Raw genomic sequence first — 24537 nt, 5'->3', positions numbered from 1 at the left:
GTCATAGCCTCGGGAAGGAAGAGGACGTTGCTTGCTCTAAGACAGAAGAAGATATAGATATCTATATAGCAACACATGAAACTTTTTTTTAAGAAAAAATTTATTTTGTATTTTACAGTTTTTCCCCATTCTGGTTTCCCTCCCCCCACCCCCCACAGAAGGCAGTTTGTTAGTCTTTACATTGTTTCCATGGTATACATTGATCTAAGTTGAGCATGATGAGAGAGAAGTCATATCCTTAAGGAAGAAAAATAAAATATAAGACAAAATTACATAATAAGATAATGGGTTTTTTTTCCCTGAAATTGAAGGTAATAGTCTTTGGTCTTTGTTCAAACTCTACAATTCTTCCTCTGAACACAGATGGTATTCTCCATCACAGATAGCCCAAAATTGTCCCTGATTGTTACACTGATGGAATGAGTAAGTCCATCAAAGTTGATCATCACTTCCATGTTGCTGTTAGGTGTACAACATTTTTCTGGTTCTGTTCATCTCACGCAGCATCAGTTCATGCAAATACTTCCATGCTTCCCTGAATTCCTATCCCTTCTGGTTTCTAATAGAACAATAGTGTTCCATGACATACATATACCACAGTTTGTTAAGCCATTCCCCAATTGAAGGACATTCACTTAACTTCCAATTCTTTGCCACCACAAACAGGGTTGCTATGAATATTTTTGTACAAGTGATGTTTTTACCCGTTTTTCATAGTCTCTTTGGGGTATAGACCCAATAGTGATATTGCTGGATCAAAGTGTTGCCTTTTGGGCGTAATTCTAAATTGCTCACTAGAAAGGTTGTATGAGTTTACAGCTCCACCAGCAATGCATTAGTGTCCCAGATTTCCCACATCCCTTCCAGCACTGATCATTGTCCTTTCTGGTCATATTGGCCAGTTTTAGAGGTGTGACGTGGTACCTCAGAGATGCTTTAATCTGCATTTTCTCTAATAAGTAGTGATTTAGAGCAATTTTTCATATATGGATTACTTTGATTTTCTCATCGGAAAATTGCCTTTGCATATCCTTTGACCATTTGTCAATTGGCTTGTTTTTTGTTTTTGAAAATTTGACTCAGTTCTCTGTATATTTTAGAAATGAGTTCTTTGTCAGAAATACTAGTTATAAAAACTCTTTCCCAATTTACAACATTTCCTTTGATCTTGGTTACAGTGGTTTTGTCTGTACAAAAGCCTTTTAATTTAATGTAATCAAAATTATCTAGTTTGTTTTTAATGATGTTCTCCATCTCTTCCTTGGTTATAAACTACTTCCCTTTCCATAAATCTGACAGGTGTACTACTTCTTGATCTTCTAGTTTGCTTATAATAATTGTATTTTATGTCTAAATCCTATATCCATTTTGATCTTATCTTGGTATAGGGTGTGAGGTGTTGGTCTAATCCAAGTTTATTCCATACTAACTTCCAATTGTCCCAGTAGTTTTTATCAAAGAGAGAGTTTTTATGCCAATAGCTGGACTCTTTGAGTTTATCAAACAGTAGATTACTATAATCATTTCCTGCTATTGCACCTAGTCTATTCCATTGATCCACCACTCAATTTCTCAGCCAATACCAGACAGTTTTGATGACTGATGCTTTATAATATAATCTTAGATCTAGTAGGGCTAAGCCTCCTTCTTTTGCACTTTTGTTTTCATTGAACCCGCAGAAATTCTTGACTTTTTATTTCTCCATATGAATTTATTTATAATTTTTTCTAACTCATTAAAGTAATTTTTGGGGGCAATTAGGTGGCACAATGGATAGAGCAACAGCCCTGGAGTCAGGAGTACCTGAGTTCAAATTCGGCTCCAGACACTTAATAATTACCTAGGTGTGAGGCCTTGGGCAAGCCACTTAACCCCATTGCCTTACAAAAAATTTAAAAAAAAATAATTTTTTGGAATTTTGATCGTAGGGTACTGAACAAGTAGTTTAGTTTTGGTAGAATTGTCATTTTTATTATATTAGCTTGACCTATCCATGAGCAGTTGATGTTTGTCCAGTTATTTAAATCTGATTTTATTTATGTGAGAAGTGTTTTGTAATTGTTTTCAAAAAGTTTTTGAGTCTGCCTTGGCAGGTAGACTCCCAGGTATTTTATATTGTCTGAGGTTACTTTGAATGGAATTTCTCTTTCTAGCTCTTTCTGCTGTATTTTGCTAGTCATATATAGAAATGTTGATGATTTATGAGGGTTTATTTTGTATCTTGCTACTTTGCTAAAGTTGCTAATTATTTCTAGTAGTTTTTAAGACGGTTTTTTGGGATTCTCTAGGTATCTCTACCATCATGTCACCTGCAAAAAGTGAGAATTTTGTCTCTTCCTTCCCAATTCTAATTCCTCCAATTTCTTTTTCTTCTCTTATTGCTGAAGCTAACATTTCCAATACAATATTGAATAGTGGTGGTGATAATGGACATCCTTGTTTCACCCCTGATCTTATTGGGAATGTCTCTAACCTATCCCCATTGCATATAATGCTTGTTGATAGTTTCAGATAGATACTGCTTATTATTCTAAGGAACAAACCATTTATTCCTACACTCTATATTGTTTTTAGTAGGAATGGGTGCTGTATTTTGTCAAAAGCTTTTTCAGCATCTATGACATAATCATGATTTCTGATAGGTTTGTTATTGATATAATTAATTTTACTGACATTTTCCTAATAAACCAACCCTGAATTCCTGGGATAAATTCTACTTGGTCATAAATGTATTATCCTAGTGATAACTTGTTATAATTGTTTTGCTAAGCCTTTACTTAATATTTATATTTATTTAAGATTTATATTCAATTTATATTCATCAGGGAGATAGGTCTATAATTTTCTTTCTCTGTTTCATCTCTTCCTGGTTTAGGTATCAGCACAATATTTGTGTCATAGAAAGAGTTAGGCAGAGTTCCATCTTCATCTGTTTTTCCAAAGAGTTTATATAGAATTGGAATTAACTGTTCCTTAAATGTTTGATAGAATTTACTTATGAGTCCATCAGGCACTGGAGATTTTTTCTCAGGGAGTTCAATGATGGCTTGTTGAATTTCTTTTTCTGAGATAGGGTTGTTTAGGTTTTTAATTTCCTCTTCATTTAATCTGGGCAACTTATATTTTTGTAAATATTCATCAATTTCATGTAGATTGTCAAATTTATTGGCATAGAGTTGGGCAAAATAATTCCAAATTATTAATTTAATTTCCTCCTCACTGGTGGTGAGTTCACCTTTTTCATTTATGATACTAGCAATTTGGTTTTCTTCTTTTTTTTAATCAAATTGACCAGAGGTTTATCAATTTTTTTTCATAAAACCAGTTCTTGGTTTTATTTATTAGTTCAATAGTTTTCTTGCTTTCTATTTTATTAATTTCTCTTTTAATTTTTAGAATTTCTGATTTGGTATTTAAGGGTTTTTAATTTATTCTTTCTCTAATTTTTTAGTTGCATTTAGTTCATTGATTTCCTCTTTCTCTAATTTATCCATGTAATCATTTAAAGATATAATACATCACCTGACAGTCGCCTTGAGTGTATCCCATGGGTTTTGGTATGTTGTTTCATTATTGTCGTTATCCAGGATGAAATCATTAATTCTTTCTATAATTTGTTGCTTGATCCACTCATTCTTTAAAATGAGGTTATTTAGTTTCCAATTAGTTCTGGGTCTGTATCTCCCTGGCCCAATATTGTATATGATTTTTATTACATTATGATATGAGAAAGATATATTCACTGTTTCTGCATTTCTGTAATTGATCATTAGGTTTTTATGTGCTAGGACATGGTCAGTTTTTGTGTAAGTGCCAGGTACTGCAGGAAAAAAAAAGTATATTACTTTTTATCCCCATTCAGTTTCCTCCCTAAGTCTATCATATCATAAGTTTTCTAACAATCTATTTACCTGCTTAACTTCCTTCTTGTTTATTTTATGATTAGATTTATCTAAATCTGAAAGCAGGTGGTTGAGGTCCCACTAGTAGAGTTTTGCTGTCTGTGTCTTCCTGTAGCTCTTTCAACTTCTCTAAGAATTTGGATGCTATGCCATTGGATGCATACATATTTAGTATTGAAATTACTTTATTGTTTATGGTACTTTTTAGGAGGATAAAGTTTCCTTCCTTATCTCTTTTAATGCTATCTATTTTTGCTGCTGCTTTGTCTGAGATGAGGATTGCTACCCCTGCTTTTTTCACTTCAGCTGAAGCAAAATATATTTTACTCCAGTCTTTTACCTTTACTCTATATGTATCTCTCTGCTTCACATGAGTTTCTTGTAAGCAGCATATTGTAGGATTCTGGTTTTTAATCCACTCTGCTATTTACTTATGTTTCAAGGGAGAGTTCATCCCATTCACATTCAGAGTTATATTTACTAACTCTTTATTTCCTCCATGCTATCTTCTCTCTGTTTGTATTTCCCCCCCCTTTTCCCCTTTATCCATATTCCCCAGTATTTTGTTTCCTAGCAGCATTGTTCACTTGGTTTAGTAATTTCAAGGGCTGGCCAGTAGGGGGTGCTGGTTGCTTTCTCTGGAGCAACTCAGCAGCAGGGTCTGAGTTGACCTTGAACAATGTGCTGGGACCTGGGGGAAGGAAGTAAATTTTCCTTTAAGCTGAGTGAACTCTATTGCCTACACCTGAGCCTGAGAGGTGTGTGTGTGTGTGGGGGGGGGGGTATTTACCATTGGTTCTGGGAAGAGGGCTCTGTTGCTCTGTTCAAAGTATGGTGCTCAGGTTCCTTGCCCAGCTGGTTGTTTTCCAGGCATATTCTGAAACTCTCTGTGCTGGCACTCTCCCTCCCATCGCGCCTCTCCCCACCCCCCCAAAGACTCCACAGCTAAAGTTGGTCCTTGGACCCACCACTCAACAAAGCCTTTGCAGCCAAGGCCGGTGGTCTGGTTTCCCCCAGCTGCTGGCCCTGCCTGGCCCTCTGGTTTCTGCTCCTGGTTCACCCAGGGTCCCCTGAGAAAGACTTTGTTGGTAGGTGTTCTTCTCCTAACTTGTCTTTCTGGGTTTTGTTGATGGAATTTCTGCTAAGAGGTTTCTTTCATGTTATTTTGAGGGGAACTAGCAGCACTTAACACAGTGCCTGTCTTCTCTCTACCATTTACCTCTTTACCAACTTTAATGTAATTTGGGGCTCAGTGAAGTTGAGGGCAAGTTTGCAAAGAATGCTGGTATTAAACCTAGGTTTAAATCCTAGACCTATTACTAACTATGTAAACTTGGGCAAGTGACCCATCCTGAGTCTTTCGTTCCTCATTTGAGGAATCTGAGGGGATTGGACATCCTTAACAGGCTCAAATATGTAATCCTGTTATCCAGTGTATAGAGCCTGTAGAAAGAGGGTGAGGAGTGAAGGGAATCAGCAGAAATCAATAAAAGAATCTGATGACTAACATGTAGGATGTAAATTGGTAGCCAGCATGAATTTATAGTGAACCCAAGTGTCAGTGTGCCCATGATGGAACATAGTCCTTAGCACACATATACTAAATATTAATGGAGTAATTGATTTTCTTCCAATGCCCCTGGCCTGGGATTCAGGATTGGACAAAGTCCATGGGGACTATCCAAAGACTGGGAGGGTGGAAATTAAGGAGATGAGGCATTCTTTGGATGTTTTTGAAGGTGGCCTATGGAATCCAGGTAGGGCCAAGTCACAGGAGCATAGAGAAGTCACTTCAGAGGAATAGTTACTTCTGTTTCACCCTCATCCCAGCTGTGGGCCTGGATGAATTGGAATGGCACAGTTATTACTTGTGATGGGGAAAAATGGCTTCAGTGATTAGCCCAAGTGAGAGATGAAAGGTTGGATCATCAAGTCTTAGATGTTAGTGATAGAGGATGGATGGATAATTCCTCTTCATGCTTGTGGCACATTAATATTCCAATAGTATGGATTTGACCATTTCACTCCGTGAAGTGACTTTGCATTTTCAAGGTTACACCAATAGGCTGGGGGTGAGGGACCTGGAATCAGGAAGCCCCAAGTTCAAATGTAGCCTCAGGTACACTATCTGTGTCCATAACACAGATGCCTCAGTTTCTTGAACTGTAAATGGGGATAATAAAATAGCATACCTTCCTGGGTAATTGTGAGGATCAAATGAAATAATATTTATAGAATTCTTAGAATCATGCCTGGCTTAATACTTATTTCCTTCCCTTTCCCACTGCTCTGTGGGTATTCAAACCCTGTCACAGTTTGGCTCCAACCTATCTTTCCAGACTGATCTTTTATCTTCATTTCAGCAAATTGTCTTGCTTGCTGATCACTGAACAATGTTTATCTCCAGTGCCCTCCCTTTTCTATGAATCCTTCATTTCCTTGGCTGCAGCCTCCAATCTAAATGGTTTTCCTGATTCTCCGTAACCCTGCCCCAGTTAGCATCTTCTCCTCTTTCTGAAATATATGTTTTGTGGTGACTTCCCTGTGTATATGTTGTTTACACTAGAATGTAAAGGTCCAATAAGCAAGACCAATTTCATTTTTGTCATTTTGTGTCCCCAACCCTCGACATGGAGGCTGGGCTTGGGCTCTGGTTTCCTTCATTGAATAAATGAACATGGCAGGGACACTGAAAGTCAGTGGAAGATGAAGTGGGTGTAGAACCAGGGGTAGCCAGGAGAGAGTTAGATGGGTTTTCAATGTGGATGCTAAAATTCACTGAGAACATTAGGTTGCTCAAGTTTTTTTTAAGTATATAAATGCTAAGCTGTTGCTCTGCTATCAGAACCAAATTGGTGACCCACATTTTTCTTGGATTAGGAGTAGTGATGATATTTCATATTCCCCCTCTGCTTTGTCCCAGGGAATCAATTTCAAGTCAGACATTACCCATTCATCAGGGCTCTGAATCTCCTCAGCCCCTTCCACAGAGGTAGTCCTACACCCTAAGTATAGAACTAAACATGAATCTTTCTGCTATATTTGCTATACTTGAGGAAAATTAAAGTTGAATACTATTTTGTTTTGTTTTTGCTTACATTTACAAAAGAAGTTAATGACTCTAATGATGATTGGTAGGGTATTGAACAAAATGTACTTTTATAGAGTGGTGTTAAGCATCTACCTTTTTTTTTTTTTTTTTTTTTTTTTAGTTTTTTGCAAGGCAATGGGGTTAAGTGGCTTGCCCAAAGCCACACAGCTAGGTAATTATTAAGTGTCTGAAACCAGATTTGAACCCAGGTACTCCTGACTCCAGGGCCGGTGCTTTATCCACTGAGCCACCTAGCCGCCCCTCAGCATCTATCTTTAATATGAGGTGGTGAACCATTTTCTTTCAACCAATTTCTGAGTTGTGAAATATTTAAGGAAAACCAGGATTTACAAAAAATTGTTTGAATTATATTTTCATTCTCTTTCATCCTACCATATTTTTATAGCACAAGAATTTCTACAATCTTCTAAAAAAATTCTTGTGGTCTGTTTTCAATGTTTGTTGATAATTTTCCATTTTATCTTTTTCTATTGGTTCTTAGTGTGTTAACTGACATTTCTCATGCTTTAAAGACAAAAAATTCATATTCTGTTATTTCTAATTAGCACCAAAATGGTAAGGATGAGACATACAAGTAAATTTCCTTTTTAGTTTGATATGACTACTTTATATTTAAAATATATATATATATATATATATATATATATATATATATATATACACTCATTATACTCTGCAACCATATACTCTTCACTTTTTCTTTTGCTGACCCCTGAAATTTATTTTCTTCACAGGTGAAGTCAGTGATAAACCTCTTGTTTGCAGCATACACTGGAGATGTATCAGCTCTACGAAGGTCAGTTAAATGGGTGGGAGAGGCTGGCCTAGAGAATGTCTGGTGGACATACATATGGAGCTTATTTCTTAATAAATAGTCATTTTTAAGGAAAACCAGAAGTCACTTCTTAATTTCTCAACTTGTATAGAAAGATCCCAGAGGAAAATTTGAAAGGGAGCAAAGCTTAAATTTAGAATAATTCTTCCAATGTCCCACTCAAAACTACTGCTCCTAGATGACACCCACATATATTCTTGGACTTTTCCCTTTTCTCTTACTCTATCAAGATTTTTGTAACTTATCTTTTTTTCTAACTGAGAATCTGATCTTTCATTGAGGCTAATCTAATAAACTATATTTATGGGTGCTAATGTACCCAACCATGAAAGGTCCCCATTCTCATTTTCCCACCCATGTCATGTTTTAAAATAACCTTCTAGAGACAGATTTGTCTCCCAGGATCCTTGTGGTCTAACAAGGGATGACTCTTATAATTTGAACAATGGTAGAAAAGTAAGCAAAGGGGCGTCTAGGTGGCGTAGTGGATAAAGCACCGGCCCTGGAGTCAGGAGTACCTGGGTTCAAATCCGGTCTCAGACACTTAATAATTACCTAGCTGTGTGGCCTTGGGCAAGCCACTTAACCATTTGTCTTGCAAAAACCTAAAAAAAAAAAAAAGTAGGCGAAGTATTTGTATACAAGTCTCTAAAATGCTGTATAGACAGTTTACTGCTCCAGCTTTATGTACCCTTGAAAAACTTAGTAATAGAGGTTTAGAGCTGGAAGAGAACCTTTAATTAAGGTCATCTACTTTAACCCCCTTAGGTGAAATCGTATGTCAAAGAAGATAGTAAAATAGAAGGATGTAATTCATTCCTTTGGACTCTAAATTCAGTGGATCTTATAGTGATCATTTATATAGGCCGTTGAAATGGAAAGATTCTAGTTTTTAATTTCCACTAATATTTTTGAAATCTCTGATTCTCTGCTGTTTAGATTGCAGATTTTAAAATGTAGGGCAAGCAGGGTTTTTGTTTGTTTTGGTTTGGTTTTGTGAATGTGGGGGATTTTTTTGGTGTTGGTTTCTTGTCCTCCAGAGACTTGAAGGTGCCTGTTGTGCGTCCATTCTTCAGATCTCTTGAGTATTTATCATAATGAAGTGTAATTGAGTTGTGAGGTGCTCAGTGTTTATACCCCTTTTCCAGTCGAGCAAGCTAACAGAGAGAAGCAAGGTAAATTCCCCCAATATGCATGTAAACTAGTTGTCTGGTATCTTGGTTTCCATAAATCTCATTATAGAAGACATCTACCTGATTTTGCTCTCCAGTAGAATGAAAGAGAAAAGTTTGGTTGAGAGGTTTTTAAGGTGATTTGTAGGTAGGGCAATGAGCATTTGATGTACTAGACTACCTTTGTAAATGTCACGATTGAATTAATTTTAGAGTATCTATATTTAATGAGTGAATATGCCTGTGAATTTTCAGATTTGCCTTGTCGGGTATGGATATGGAGCAGCGGGACTATGACTCTCGAACTGCATTACATGTTGCAGCTGCAGAAGGTAACAACAATTTATTTGTCTTCCTGTTAGCTTTCTGGTAGACCCTGAAGCCTGACAGTTTTTGTTTTGGGTTACAGGTCATGTGGAAGTAGTTAAGTTTTTGTTGGAAGCCTGCAAAGTGAATCCTTTCCCCAAGGACAGGTAAGCAGTTATTTCAGCCTCTCCCTTATAAAATATGGAAGTCCCCACTGGTTCCTTTGATTATACTGGTGGTGGCCTATTGTCCCTCTTAGGTGTTAGGTGGTGGTGTTTTTAAAATGAACACTCATACCTGCAAACGTGATGTATTTTCCAGCTGGTCTCAGAGTCGACAAGTTCCTTGTTTCTGTTGTATAGTGTCTACTTTCAACTTTTCTTTATTCCCCTCCCCTCCACTACTCCCAGCACCCAAATTCTTGCTATGGAGACTACAGGCTGCTTAGCCAGTCAGCATTTAGCATCCTCTTTCTGTAGAACACTATAGTGAGTGTTGGGAACAGAAGACTGGTTCCTTGACTTCAAGGACCTTACAACCTAATGAGGGAAAAAAAAATAAACATATGAACACTTATATAAATGCACTTAGATGCATATGAGCAAATGCAGAAACAATGCTACAGAATTCTTTGGAAGGCTCTTGAAAGTCTTGAAGCTGGATGTAGGATGATGGGAAGGCTTTTTATAGAAGAATTGAATTTTGAAAAAAAGGAAAAGTATAATTTGAAGGAAGGAAAGAAAAGATATTCTATGCAAGAATGGCAAGAATGAATAAATAGATTTTGTTTGACCAGAATGGAGACCAGGAATAAGTAAGATGGAGGCCTCAAGTAGTAAAGTGGTTTTCTAAAAGTTCCATAGCTAGTTAATCACAAAAAGAAGTCTTTTGGCCCTTTTGACCACAGCTCTTTCCAAAATGCTACACTGCTAGGTAATCTATGCTGTGTCCTTTAATCCATTGTAGAGAATGTCTGGTGGTAGCTCTAATAGTCACTTGGACATTCTAACACAAGTCTATGCTATGTACTTTCATCCATCATATGGTAGCTTGAACAGTCACTTGGACATTCTAACACAAGTCTTTGTGAGCACACCCCAGATACAAATGAAACTTTACTCTTGAAAGGAAGTAGATGCATTAACAGCCATGACCTAAGCCCACGTTTAGGGGAATTTTCTTTTAGTTTGATGTACTCCTAAATCTTTCCTGTTTTGGAGGCTTCCTTATATCTAGGATGACTACATATCTCACCTAGTTTTCCAGGACTGCTCAGTTTTGGCCCAACCACCCAAAACTGGATTTGGGGACTATAGAGCTAGAATGTCACCTAATGGTTAGTGTGCATTAGCTAATATTTATTCACTGGGTTACTCACAATTTATGTTTATAAGGGTTACATCATATGGTTTCCTCAGAACCTGTGAGGTAGGTAATGCTACTAGTTTTACCATTTCATAGATGAGGAAACTGAGTCATAAAGACCTGCGTGACTTGCCCAGAATCACAGAGGCTCATTTGTGCCCAGGCCTTTAAATACTCTGGTTTCTAGCTGCTTTTCAGAATTAAATAGGTTTTTTTCAAGATGTAGAAGAGGATGACATTCTTCCAAAAGAGGAATAAAAAGTGCAGGCATAGAACAGAAGTGGGAGAAAGGCTTGGGTGATTTTCAGGGAGTACCAAGTGCTAAGTAACTGTTAGTTGCTATCATTATTATTCTTATCATCATAATCCTCAGGCTATACTCAGCTCCTTTGAGTAGCCTCACTATTTAGCACCATGCTTTATTTTTTTTAATTTTTTAAAATTTTTTTTAGTTTTTGCAAGGCAAATGGGGTTAAGTGGCTTGCCCAAGGCCACACAGCTAGGTAATTACTAAGTGTCTGAGACCAGATTTGAACCCAGGTACTCCTGACTCCAGGGCTGGTGCTCTATCCACTATGCCACCTAGCCACCCCAGCACCATTCTTTAAAATGTAAATTATCTGGTTAGAAAACAGGTTATTTTTGTTCTAAGATTTTATCCTTCAAAAATTAGAAAACCTTCAGAATTTCTGACTGAGAATAACATCACTGAAAAGAATGGAAGATGTAGTAATTCTCTAGAGTGAAGTGGTAGATGGAGATAAGACCGATAATCAGTAGCTGAAATTTCTACCTCTTTGTCAGATTAAAATTTGAGTTCTTAAGTTAACCCTGTTTTTCCTAGCTGTATTTTATAGCCCAGTTTTAGGTGGGGGTAGTCTTTGAGTAGAATCCAAATGTACTTAGGGGCTTTATTGGTGGATATCTATAGATTTATATATGTGTATGCTATTTAGAGCTATGTAGATCTATACATATATACACACATGCGCATGTTTATAGCCAAATATAAGGTGAATATCCGTATGAATTATGTGAATCATCTTTAAACATATCCTTCAAAAAGAAATAATAGACTCTTTCTCTAAACAGAGTGACTTGGAAAGGCAAATTAATTGCAGAATAAAAATTCATTTCCAAGCTTTAGCTTTTGAATTTAAAGATCATTTCTGAATTTCCCCTGTTATTTTCTGTCTACAAAAATGACTAAAGTAAATTAAATGTAGAGCACATGGTTATCCAAAGTGTAATAGAGAGAACACTAGACTAAGTTAGAAGGTTTGGGCTCAGGATCCAGTTCCAACACATGATCAGCAAGCCCCCTTCTTCTTTGACCTTAGTTATCCACCTCATAGAAGGAGGGAAAAATAGTATACATGTATAGTCACCCTCATAGCACTGTAGAGAGAAATTTTGATTATTAGATGACTTGTCTACAAAGGAAATGACTGACTAGAGTTTCCATTCACTGAGTATTCCAATCATAGCTGTGGTGCTTGTTGCAGGTGGAATAACACTCCCATGGATGAAGCCCTGCACTTCGGACATCATGATGTGTTTAAAATCCTTCAGGAATATCAAGTCCAGTACACCCCTCCAGAAGATTCCAATGATGGCAAAGAAAATCAAACGGTCCATAAGAATCTAGATGGATTGTTATAATGGGGTCTTGAGCTTGATCCTAAGAATCGAATCATTTAGCTATTTAATTGTGAAAAATGATTATGAAGAGCGTGTGTACTTCCCTGGTAGTGATGTATATTTTAAAGAGTCTGTCTGTTATCTCAGTGTTACTGGAGTTTTTTCTTCATTATATGCAGAGGACAAATCTGATCTCTCTGGAAAAAAAAAAATAGAAACAAAGCAGGATCTCCCTTCATAATGTGAGCGATATTACCTCGTGCTGTGGATAATTTGATGTAAAAAAAAAAAAACCCACCATTGCTCGCTTTACTGTGGTCTTTACAATTTCTTTCTGTGTTGTATGCATTTGTGATAATTGTTCTTTCTGCTGAATATGCATTTTTAAACTGAAACCTTGTTTGTACAGTTGGCCCAGATGAACAAGGCTGCCTCCAAGAGCAAATGGAAGTGTTTTTTTTTCAAGATAATAGATTTGAAATGTGGAAATAGTATGGGTGTTTTTTAAAACACTATGCACTTAAGGTTGTATGTTTTTCCAGTGTTTCCCATACATCCTACACTTAACCTGTGATCTTAAAAGAGAATATCAATGATGACTATCAATAAATAGAGAAAGCTAATTTTGATTCGACTTTATCAGGGATTTTAAAAGTTTTTTTTGGTGACCAAAAGATCTAAGTATGAATGTAACTTTGGACCCTTTCAGAAGATTCCTTTTTTTTCATATCTTCCCAAGTCTAATCTTTCTTTCTTTCTCCACATTTATCTGTCTCTTCTTCTTCTCTTGAACTTGGCAGTGGTGCTTCTATACTATGCAGTTTTGAACTTTGCTACATTAGTCAGGAAGGTTCTTAACCTTGACCTGTTGCACAGTAGCTACAACTATGCCCATTCTCTATGAAAAACAAATCAGAGACAGAATGAAACCACTAAGCCAGGTCAACACCAGTGGAACTTAACAGATTTGACAACTCAGACTGAAATGATACTGCTGCTTGAAGGGCGTATTTTTCTGCTTTTCACCTAAATTAAGTTCAGAAAGTTACCAAAGTCATTTTGATGGTGTGTGATTTGCCATAAAGTAACATATTTATTATTTAAACTTGACACCACAAATATGAATCCAGATGTGTGTCCAGTTTGGGGGACCACAAACAAACACTCCAATTTTCTTCTCATTTGCTATTGTGTGAGATTTCTGGTGGTAATAGCTTTCCTATTGAAAGGGAAAAAACCAAACACAAAAAAAGAAGCTTGTGTGTCAAGCAAGCAAACAAACAAACAAAAAACCCACCCCACCTCATTTCATTTTAAGGCTGACCCCCATCCATCTTCATGTTTGGAAGGCAAAAAAAAAAGGTCATCCCAAGATGAGAGAATAGACTTACTAGTAACCTCCCCATGTATATTCACCCTAGCATCTGAATGAATGAGTATCTTAGGGTTAGAATAGGGAGAACTGAAATGATTATTAAGTACAGGACAGGCCACTTCATGGAATGTGCTCTTTGAAGTTGAGTTTTAATCTAATGAGTGAATTTCTTAGCTATATAAACAGCAATCAGTAAAAACATTTCATGTTAACATTTTTCAGTTTTTAACCCCATTTTCTTGGTCCACTACAGCTTTCAAGCTAGAACACCCTCTTCCACTGTCCTTCAGGTATTCCTGTTTTTGACTTCCAATCTAAAACAGCCTAAGTTAGCAACCCCCCTCCCAGTCAATGGGGTGACCAGTGGTCCTCACTGCTGCTGCTCCCCTCATTGGGCTATTGACACACAAGTCTCTTATTACCAGGTTTAATGCCTTCCCTTCCCTTGGGTCAATGAATGGCCATATTCAGAGGTATTACTTGCACAGTGCTGTGTAGGAGATAGCCCTTTGTTAGCCAAGAGAACGTTTAGTCTGCTCATTTATGAAATTTGTGTATATTATATCTTTTGGGGATAGGGAGAAATGCACTGGTTTACATAATGAAATAACTGGACCTAGTTTTCTCAAACAGCAGCATGGTTTAGATTAATTAAAACTTTTCACATTTGGGTTGAGCCTAGATGGCAGCTGAGCTACCTTCCAATGCTCAAATTCCATGACTCCAATTTAAAATGACAGCAATTTAACCACAGAAAGCAAAGATCACCCCTGAAACTCAGGCTTTCCTCCAGGAAACAATGCTTCTAACTGGTGTTTGAGAATAAGAGTTAGTATTTTCTCCAATGTTCAGAAGGTTTTGTGAAACCTTTATGTTCATTTAGAACACTGCACTGATTCCTTCATGCCGTTATTTATAAATATCTGCAAGGTTATTGGTTTGGCTGTTCTTCACTAGCAGGCACTTACATGTCAATTTAGTTTCAATGTTTGATTTTTTCTTGTTAAATTGCTGCCATCTCTATACTCCAAAGATCTTTTTTTAAATTTGTTTTCAATATCAGTGTGTTTCCTATATCATGATAATTAGGTGTGATCATGCTAGTTTAATTCTTTGTACCCCAAATGTGCTGGTCTTGGTGTTACTTATATCATCCCCGTGTGAAAAGTGTTTTGTCCTCCACTATAACCCTTTAGCTGCAGAGCTGGCCTACTAATGACCATTTGATTATGACCATCAGTGACTGGGACTGAGCGGCTCGATGTTTGAGTTAGATTCTTTGCGGGGAATGTGCTGTGATGAATGTATTTTTTTCTAGCAGTTTTCCCATAATGGAATCTAACCTTTGCTTAAGTTGTATGTGTTCAGAAATTGGGAAATATTTATTTTACATGAAATCAAATGTGTTGCTTTTTTCAGTATAATAAACAGGTATACCATAAAAAAATGGTGTGGGAAATTTTTTTCTTATCAAAAGAGTCATGTTTTGTCTTATGTTCCTTCACAGAACAGATTCCTGCCTTTTATGAAATATAAATTTCTTTGAGATAAGAAAGTCCCCTAGGAGGCCAGGGCTTGGAGGTGAGGTTTTAATGAGAAGGTAAATCAGCCATACCCTCATTCTTGCTAGAAATACATGTGGAGAGGGGAGTGTGGAGGTGGCTCTTTCTACAACCCACCAACTCAGTCTTTTAATAACCTGTTTAGAACATCATACTCTAAATTACTGGATTAGACGTCAGATGACCTACCTTTGAATCCTACCATTTTCTATGAGCATAATCTTGGGCAAGTAATGACCTCATTGGGCCTCAACTTGCTCAACAAAATGGGGACAATAGCTATTTCCCCATCTATCTCAAATAATATATATATATATGTATGTATGTATGTATATGAACATCTATACAAATACATATATGTATGTGAATGTATATACATAAGAGACAATGTTTTGTATCCTGTAAGGCATTGCATGAATGCAATGATAGTCCTAAATTAAGATAAACATTTGTTGAAGAATTCTTTTCACTTGACAGAATTTGAGAAGTCAGCACACCTCAGTATCAAAGGCTGGTTTCCATTCCCTGCCCACCTGCCAACTATTGTTGGAAGAAAAAAAGGCTGGAAAAGCCCCAGGACATTAGGGAGAAATTGACTAGAAAGCAAACATGGCCACAGATAATGGATTAAGTAGATCGTCTGCTTTTCATGAGAGCAAAGAGAGAGGGAGAGCTAGTTCCTGTGCCAGATGTAAGCATGAAGCTTTGATGCAAGGGACCGGAAGTGGGAGCTAAAATGGTTGTCAAAGATAGACAAAGAACTGAGATTTTACAGATTTTTCAGTTTGGTAATAAGGATGCTTACTGACTGGTAAGGAAAGCCTTCCCTCTCAGAGCTGTCCAGAGATGGGGCAAGTTGGCAAGCGGGAGTGTTTTGAGTGGCCTTTTCACTTCAAAGCATCTCTGAAGGCCAAATTTAAATTATGTTCCAGTTAGAATGGTGCTCCCTGAAGCCTTGGAGCAGTTTTCTATAGTGTTAAACATGTCATACTTATGAGGCAAAAATACAAAAAAAGTTTCCCTGCTCATAACCCAGAAGCTGACAGCCTACTGGAAAAGCAAGTTTAATCCATATGCACGAGACATATCTTTACTTGTCTGATAAACCTAAGAGATAACTTCATGGCTGCAGTGGCCAGAAATTCATGTCATTTCCAAAGCAGCCCTATCAGAATTAAATCTCTGGCATGCCACCTGCCCTGTAGGAGGCTTTATGACTCAGAACACAATGTTCTGTCTAGTCTTCCCTGTTCCTACCCCTAGGCAAGCCAATGTAAACATTTGAGGCTGGTTTTTGGATTATCCCCTTAAGGTTTGGAGCCAAGTGACAGGCTGGGAGGCTTAATTAATAGGACTTCCTAATTAATAATAATAATTCCTTCAGTAAAACTATATGGGGAGTGATCCTTAACAAGAAGAAAATTCCCTAATGGGAATATTTAATATTTTTTAAAATTTAGTGACCTCACTTCTTAGAATAGAATTCTTTTAGATAATGTCTACAGCAAAAAATTTTAAAAAATTAAAGGGCTTTCCTGCATTGTCATTTACTATGTGAGTTTGGGCCAGTCACTAACTTTCCAGGCCAATTTCTTCAATAAAATGAGGGGGCTGAACAAAAAGGTCCCTACTAGATGTGAATTATTGGTTTATATGTAATATAAGCAATAATGGAATTCCATTGCAAAAATGCTAAAGTTTTCTGCAGATACAAATACTGAAGGATGTGGGTATTCCTTCCAGCAATGAAATCACAACTCAAACCTGCCTGTCGGTTCTAGGTAATTGCTCTCCCATAAATTGGCCACTCAACAAGCTGCAGAGTTTCCTCTCAATATCTAGTTTAATCAATATTATGTGGATACCAAGGGAGTCCATGTGGTTGTCTTGTCTTATTTGTGTAACTAGCCCATCTTTTTCCCTCTGGTCAGACATTTTCTGATAGCATCCTTCACACACACACACACACACACACCCCTCTATATACCTTTTGCATACATTTCATTTTTAACACATCATAGGCTGTTTCTGTCTACCACAACATCACAGGTAGAATATTAATATTAAACATATCTCAAAAGCAAGCTAGTTCTCCCATTTAATTTTTTTTGAGGTTAAGTGACACGTCCAGGGTCACACAGTGTCTGTGGCTGTACCACCCCTCTTCCATTTAATTCTGAGCATGAACCATTCATTGCTCATAAGCAGTTTATGTCTCAGATATGTATACTCCTGGATGAATTATGTATGATATCACAGTATGGACAATAGAGATTTTCATCAACATGGGTTCTGTACAGATAGTAGCTAAATTCCTTTGGGTGCTTATGGATCTCATCCAGGAGGATGTCCGGAGCTAGATGCAGTCATCACAATGTCATCTAAATAGTAACATTTAATCCTATTGCTGAGAGCAGCTAGGTGACACAATGGATAGGAGACCATCTTCCTGAGTTCAAATTTGACCTCAGATACTAGGCAAGGGTCATTTAACCCTGCTTGCCTCAGTTTCCTTATCTGTAAAATTACTGGAGAAAGAAATGTCAAACTATTTCAGTATCTCTGCCAAGAAGATCCCCAAAGGGTCACAAAGTGACAAACATGACTGAACAGCAACAATTATATTGCCTACCTTTCTTAAATTTTATTTTCCCCCTACAACTTCTTGCTGTTTTATGAAGAGAAACTGTTGAACATCTTTCACCATTATTTCTCCCAAAGATTTTATAAATGACTTTTATGTTTGAAAACAAAGTGTTGGCTGACACATCCCTACACTTGTTGGCTAAGAAAGCTTCCAGGCTTTTTGGTCTTTTTAAATGGATATATATATAATGGCTACATTTCTGTAGGAAATTGTATAACCTGTGTCAATGTTCTTTCTTCTCTCCAGTTACATCTAATAGGATGTAAGCTGTTTATTTTTGTCTTTGTAATCCCTAGCACCTAGCTAGCCTAGATCAGACACTTAATAAATGGTTACTGATCTATTTACCTTGTTTTGCTTAAATAGTTGAGGTTGAGATTGTTTTAGTTATTCCCATTTTTATCATCTATTACAGTTTGACATTAATTTTTATCTTTACTAGTACAAGTCAGTGATCTGACTATAAAGATACCTGATTCAGGAATGACTCCTAAATTGATAAGTCGTGTCCTATCTATTGAACAGTAGGTGGCACAGTGGATAGAGTACCAGGCCTGAGTTCAAATCTAGCTTCAGATACTAACTAGCTGTAGGACTCTTAGTCAAGTTACTTGACCTGCTTGCCTCAGTTTCCTCATCAGTAAAACTGGGTTAATAATGCCAGAGTTGTTGTGAGAATCAAATGAGATAGTAATATAGTGCTTAGTACCTGGCAAATAGAAGGTGTCATATAAATGCTAGCTATTATTATTAATAAATATAATCAATTTCTTTACAACCTTATATCTCATAATTTATTGGCATGAGGCTTCCCCATGCTGGTGGGGAATTCTGAATATTTTTCAGCATGTTTATTGGTAACCTCACATAGGTTCAGTCTTTGGATGTCAGTCATCATGTAGTTAAGTAGAGGCTATTTAAAATCAGAGGGTCTTGTCTGGTTCTTTGCAGACTCTACCTCTTTGTTTCCTTTTCCAGATGCCAGTGCCTAAGCTCCAGTCCAATTTCAAGGATGTCTTTCTGCAAATGTTTATCATAAACATAGTAATAATGGAAATTAGCTTGTGAAATGTGGCTTCTCATTGACTTTTGGAGGCAAGATGAAGCCGACTCTCCATCAGCTCCTTTATTTCCTTCTGCAAGGAGAAGCTAGGAATCATCTTTCCATTTGACTGCCATTTTCTTTTCTAGTTTCCTTTATAGAAAGAATTCCATACTTGATTTAATCCAGTTCATCCAATGCCAGGGTCACTTGAACAAAGCTTTTGCATTTGGAATAACTTAAGTGAATGCATGTGAATAGTCTAAAAACTATGTAATTCAATATTCCTAAGGAAGTGAAAAAGGACAGCCCAGGTCAGATGGCCATTTTGTGCATTTTAGATTGTTTCCTGGGTTGCTACATCCACCATATTCTACTGGTGATGAGCCTTCCCATGGTGAGCTAGGCTGGTCCTTGGAAAGGAATGATCTATACTCAAATCCATAAGAATAACAAGATTTGTGATGGCAGCAGTTATATGGTAATACTATCAGGGTTAAAGATAATATATTTACATTTTTCTTTAACTAAAATTTGATTGGCATCTTTATTTCAATATAAAGTGATCCTGACCCTTTCTTATCTTGTCAACATTCTACAATTAATTTTAGTGCTGATTTTTTAATGGAACTTTTAAAATGTAGCTATTTTTCTCTGTCAATTCCCACTTTCACATTCATCTTATTTCTAAGAAAAGCATTACTCTAAAGGCAGCTTGGTGTATAAAGCAATAGAAGAGCATGGGTCTGAGATCAGAGAGACCTGAGTTCAAATCAGACCTCAAAAATTTATAAGCTGTGCTACCCTGGGCAAGTTACTTAATTTTTATTTGCCTTAGTTGGGAATAATCATAGCACCTAGCTAACGTTGGTGCAAGGATAAATGAGATAATATTGTTACAGCATTTATCAAAGTATTTGGTACATAAGAGCTAAAAATGCCAGTTATTATTATTATTTGGAAAAACACTTAGCCTTGGGGAAAAATATACCTATGTGATTTTTCTGTGAAATAGTAGATTTTCAATAACCTGACACAATTATACAATGTGAATGTCAAATGACTGCCTTAAAGGACAGATTTTAATTTTATATCTACTTTTTAAAAATTTGCCACAGGTTTCAATTACTTTCAAAGAAAAGATTAAAATATTTATCTGTAGATTTGGAGGCATAGTAAGCATCAAGTCCTCCATGGGTCTTTGAGTAGTGGTAATCATGTCACACTTCTGAGGGTCTAGAAAGGTTACTTTATCATTTGGGGGGTCATAGTTCCCTTTGGTGGTCTGACAAAGTCTATGGACCCATTCTGAGAATAATGTTTTTTAAATACACAGGGCTGGGTTACAAAAGAAGCCAAAATTTGCCCATTCAGGCTTCACAGTCACCCTGAATTTATCCACAGCTTAAGAACTCCTAGTCTATGGGACTGATTCTTGCTAGGCACCAGGAAATCCTTCAATTTTTATGAATCTTGAATTCTTTCCTCTGTAAAATGAGGATACAATTAGCAAAATATCTAGTACTCAATAGATGTTTGTCCTTCATTCTTTTTTTTTTTAGTTTATTTTTTTAAGATAGTGGGGTTAAGTGAATTGTGTAAGGGCATACAGCTAGGTAATTATTAAGTGTCTGAGGTTGAATTTGAACTCAGGTCCTCCTGACTCCAGGGCCAGTGCTCTATCCATTGTGCCACTTAGCTGCCTCTGTCCTTCATTCCTGAAGAAGACCATGACATCAGGGAAGTGATGCCATGACATGAACTGGATTTGAGTTGGGGGGGGGGGCTGTGCTAAGTCCCTAGCCTCACTTTCTCCTCCAGTCATCTGGTTCCAGTGACCAGATATGAATCAGGATAACGGGCGATGGCTCTGGATGCAAAGCAATCAGGGTTAAGTGACTTGTCCCAGGTCATACAGCTGGTAAGTGTGCCATATTTGAACTCAGTCCCCCTGACTCTAGGGCTGGTGCACCACCTAGCTGTCCTAATGCTCACTGACTGATGATTGAATTTCAGCTTTATAGGATTGTGGTGAGGTAAGACCTCTATAAATCAGCAGTATTTTCATGTGGGCTATTTTTACTGACACCCTTATCTGCAATAGCAGTCAATTTACCAAACAAGTTAACAGGATTTGAGAAAATAATTCTATTTACCCTCAAATATGGATGTTGTTAGATTTTTCATGTTTAAATATGAGATAGCAACTGGAATTATGATTTAATTGATATAGGGAATTCCCATAGATGAGGAAACTCCTTCCTATAATGTGAGTTGGCAACTGCTCTGCATCTTAGCTTAGTACACTGTGACTTGTTCAGGGTCCAATGGCCAGTGTGTGGCAGAGGCAGGGTTTCGAGGCCAGCTCTCTCCATTCATACATACACACACACTCACACACACTAGATCATGCTGCCTCTTACTCAGCAGTTAATATACATAAGGGAAAATCAGTGATATACATACATGTTGTTGTCTTTTTAACAGTAGTTACCATTAGGCACTCCCAATATTTCACTAACTGTGGTATTTCCAGGGTAGTCCTAATAATGGTCTGAATTCATTAAAAATAAACAGATTTTTGTTGTTGCTTTTGTTGTTGTTATTAATTTTGTTTTGCCCTTTGAGGAGTTTTCTTCTATCATAATAACAGAGGTATAATGAATAACAAAAATAGATGCAAATATATAGGAAAAAAAAGATCTCTTAAAACCATGCTCATCCTTCCCACTTTCATGTTTTCAGTAAGAAATATACAAACCACTTTCTGATCTGTGATTCTTATTTTGAACCATATGTATAGGACTAGAGTTAAAACTGAGAGTGATTGGAAATAAAGAAAGCCTTTTGCAAACTTTAAGACATATCTGAGTTAGAACAACAGCAGTGATTTAACTGTGGCCAGCGCAAAGCAAAGCAGCAAATTTCCTAATTCAATAAAAATATTTTATCATTCATTTGTTATTTTTAAATTGATTTAAAGAAATATTGATGACCACAAGAAATACAGTTGTAATGATGATTGAAACGAAGAGGTACAGTTAAAAAAGTCAAGTATATGCATTTTCTTTCAGGTAATTTTCACAAAGTTAAAAATCTATCATCTCTCTCTTTCCCTTCCCCAAATGGTAGCTTTTCAATTCAATAGTTAGTGTAGGCAGAAGACAATGAAAACAATATCCTAATTTAACATTTTGTTTTAAAAAGTAAAATAAAGTTAATATAACTATCTGAACTATTTGTGTTGTTCTCATTGAAAAGCAAACATTTTTCTCTGTTAAAGATGAAATTGTGACTTTCAGTCATTTTAGGTCCATTAATTTGTCTTTCCACATGAACAATTAAATCTACATCTGATGGCTGAGAGAGCAAACAGATAGCTACTGCCAATCCAATTTATTGATTTGTCTATATCCATATTTTTAGTCAATATTAATTATTTGTGTAAACCACCACTTTGGACCTATCTACAAGTGCTGATATATTAAAGCAATGGTTGAGTTTTAGCTACCTGATTAGAAATGCAAAAATATGTTCATTTCTGATAACCGTAATGTAAAAACTGTTCTTAAGGAACTTCGTAAAAAAGATATTTATGAATTTACTACTTATAGTTGGCCACTTTGGACATTAGCCAGCAACTTTTCATTAATTTTCATCAAAACAGTCAGCCAATTCTACCACTAAATATTCATTTATTATATTATTTTTAAATGGCTGGTCTGGTAAAGCTTATACAATATATGACACTTTTTGTAGAGGGAGTTTGGGGCTTAGAAGAAATGTGTCCAAATTGTAACTTCTGCTATGTGAGATGTCTATATTTGGTAACACTGTGTGTGAAGAGTGGGGAGGGGGACAGATCTATTAGACTGACAACATGAAAATTGTCTTTTTGCCATTAAAATAAAACTTTTTTTATGTATAAAATCATCATTCCCACACCAAAAATTTGCTCTATAAATATTTTGACCTATTATTTTGACCCTTAAAGAGACTCTTACCCTTGCTCCATATCTACTGCATAAGCATATCAGTTTTACCTTCAGAGGGGCTGGTGCAGACCTTCAGAGTAAAATAGGTGTTTTTGAGATAAGAAAAAATTCACTTGGAAGCAAACTCGGTAATATGACTTTCTTTTCTCTAAAAACCTAGACTGTGGAGGAGCAAAGTGGCAGGAGTGAGCCAATGATGGGAGGATAAGTCTGATTCAGAAGAGATGAATGAAATTCAAATATTATAGGGTTGACTCATCTGTAAAGAGAGAAAAGTGTCATTAACTTCGTTATAGGAATCTAAAGACAGTTTTACATATTTAACCTAACTAGCTCACCCTCTGGAGGAGAGATAGCTATAAACAGTTCCCTCTCATTTCCAACAGGGACTAGGGAAGGCATTCAGCATAAAACTCTGTACCGTCCTCACTACCATAGTAAGCCTGCCCTTTTAATTCCCATAAGCCCATAAGCTGATGGATTTATTCTTTGAATTTATTCTGACAGTATTAAGCTCCCCCCCCCCCCTTTTCACTGTGTAAATATTCTGTTCAATACAAAACTCAGGGGGAAGAAGTGCTGAATTGCTCAACTCTAGGGGGAAAAGGGGGGGAGGGGGAAGCGAATTTTCCTGCTAAATCCAAGAGAGGTGATGACAAAATTAGGGGATGTATGAGGGAAGAAGGCATTTTTCTCACCACTTTTTGCGACTTCAGCCATACAAAGATGTAACTGCCGTCTTATAGTGGATAGAGGGTTGGACCCAGAATCAAGGGGCTAAGTTTAAAGACACTTATTAGTTTTGACTGCATGTTCTCCAGATAGAATCAGCTGGTTCAGGAAAATGAGAAAATTTCTCATTCTCATTCAGTCATGTCTGACTCTTTGTGACCCCATTCCAGTTTTCTTGGCAAAGTTACTGGAGTGATTTGTTATTTTCTTCTCCAGCTCAACAACCTCATTGAGAAAACTGAGGCAAATAGGGTTGAGTGACTTGCCCAGGGTCACACAGCTAGTAGATGCCTGAAACAAGTTTTGAACTCAGAAAGATGAGTCTTCCTGACTCCAGACCCAGCACTCTATCCATTGTGCCACCTAGCTACCCCAAGAAATTAGATACCTTGAGAAATAGAGCTTGAAAATTTAAATTGACACAAAATCCTTTACCCACAAATGTGGCATCACCCACTTACTCAACACATACATTGAAGTATAAAAATATATTTTGAAAGAATTAAGCACCCATAGGTACAAGTGAGACATAGAAGGGACCACTGTCCGGTTTACATTATTATATTTTAAGGGGACTATATAGACTATCAAAATTCACAATATTCATTTTTTAGGACAGATTCATGTATAAATTCATTTAAAAACCAAACAGCATCAGCAAAAATCCCTAAAATCTTGAGGGGAAATGCTCTGGCCCCAAAGCTGACAGAAGTCTTTACCCTGGCCCAGGACTGCCATCTGGTGTATATCTAGGGAAGACTTCTCTGAAGGTGGAATGATCCTTTTGGGTGATGTCCAGTGACCAACTGCCATATCCCTGCTAACTGCCCTCAATGAACTCTCTCCATTGT

At 36.9% G+C, this 24537-nt stretch overlaps 2 protein-coding genes across 5 annotated transcripts in view; one reads left to right on the top strand and one right to left on the bottom strand.

The window, feature by feature from the left end:
• The window catches only part of GLS (glutaminase), a 97399-nt gene extending 82244 nt beyond the window's left edge, over positions 1–15155 (top strand). For 3 of the 4 annotated variants that reach the window (XM_074215482.1, XM_074215480.1, XM_074215484.1), the window contains 4 exons: positions 7749–7810; positions 9277–9353; positions 9431–9494; positions 12198–15155. In XM_074215482.1, the coding sequence (XP_074071583.1) occupies positions 7749–7810; positions 9277–9353; positions 9431–9494; positions 12198–12354 (360 nt within the window). In that variant the 3' untranslated portion in view covers positions 12355–15155. The remainder of the gene's footprint in view (positions 1–7748; positions 7811–9276; positions 9354–9430; positions 9495–12197) is intronic. The other variant, XM_074215485.1, reaches the window with a different exon arrangement.
• Positions 7690–24537, bottom strand: part of STAT1 (signal transducer and activator of transcription 1) — a 71426-nt gene continuing 54578 nt past the window's right edge. Inside the window, exon 24 of the mRNA XM_074215479.1 lies at positions 7690–23213. Coding sequence (XP_074071580.1) covers positions 23190–23213 — 24 coding nt within the window. The 3' untranslated portion in view covers positions 7690–23189. The remainder of the gene's footprint in view (positions 23214–24537) is intronic.

This window comes from Macrotis lagotis, chromosome 1, assembly GCF_037893015.1.
Source record: "Macrotis lagotis isolate mMagLag1 chromosome 1, bilby.v1.9.chrom.fasta, whole genome shotgun sequence".
Lineage (NCBI taxonomy): Eukaryota > Metazoa > Chordata > Mammalia > Peramelemorphia > Peramelidae > Macrotis > Macrotis lagotis.
This window is presented reverse-complemented; position numbering and strand designations above follow the sequence as displayed.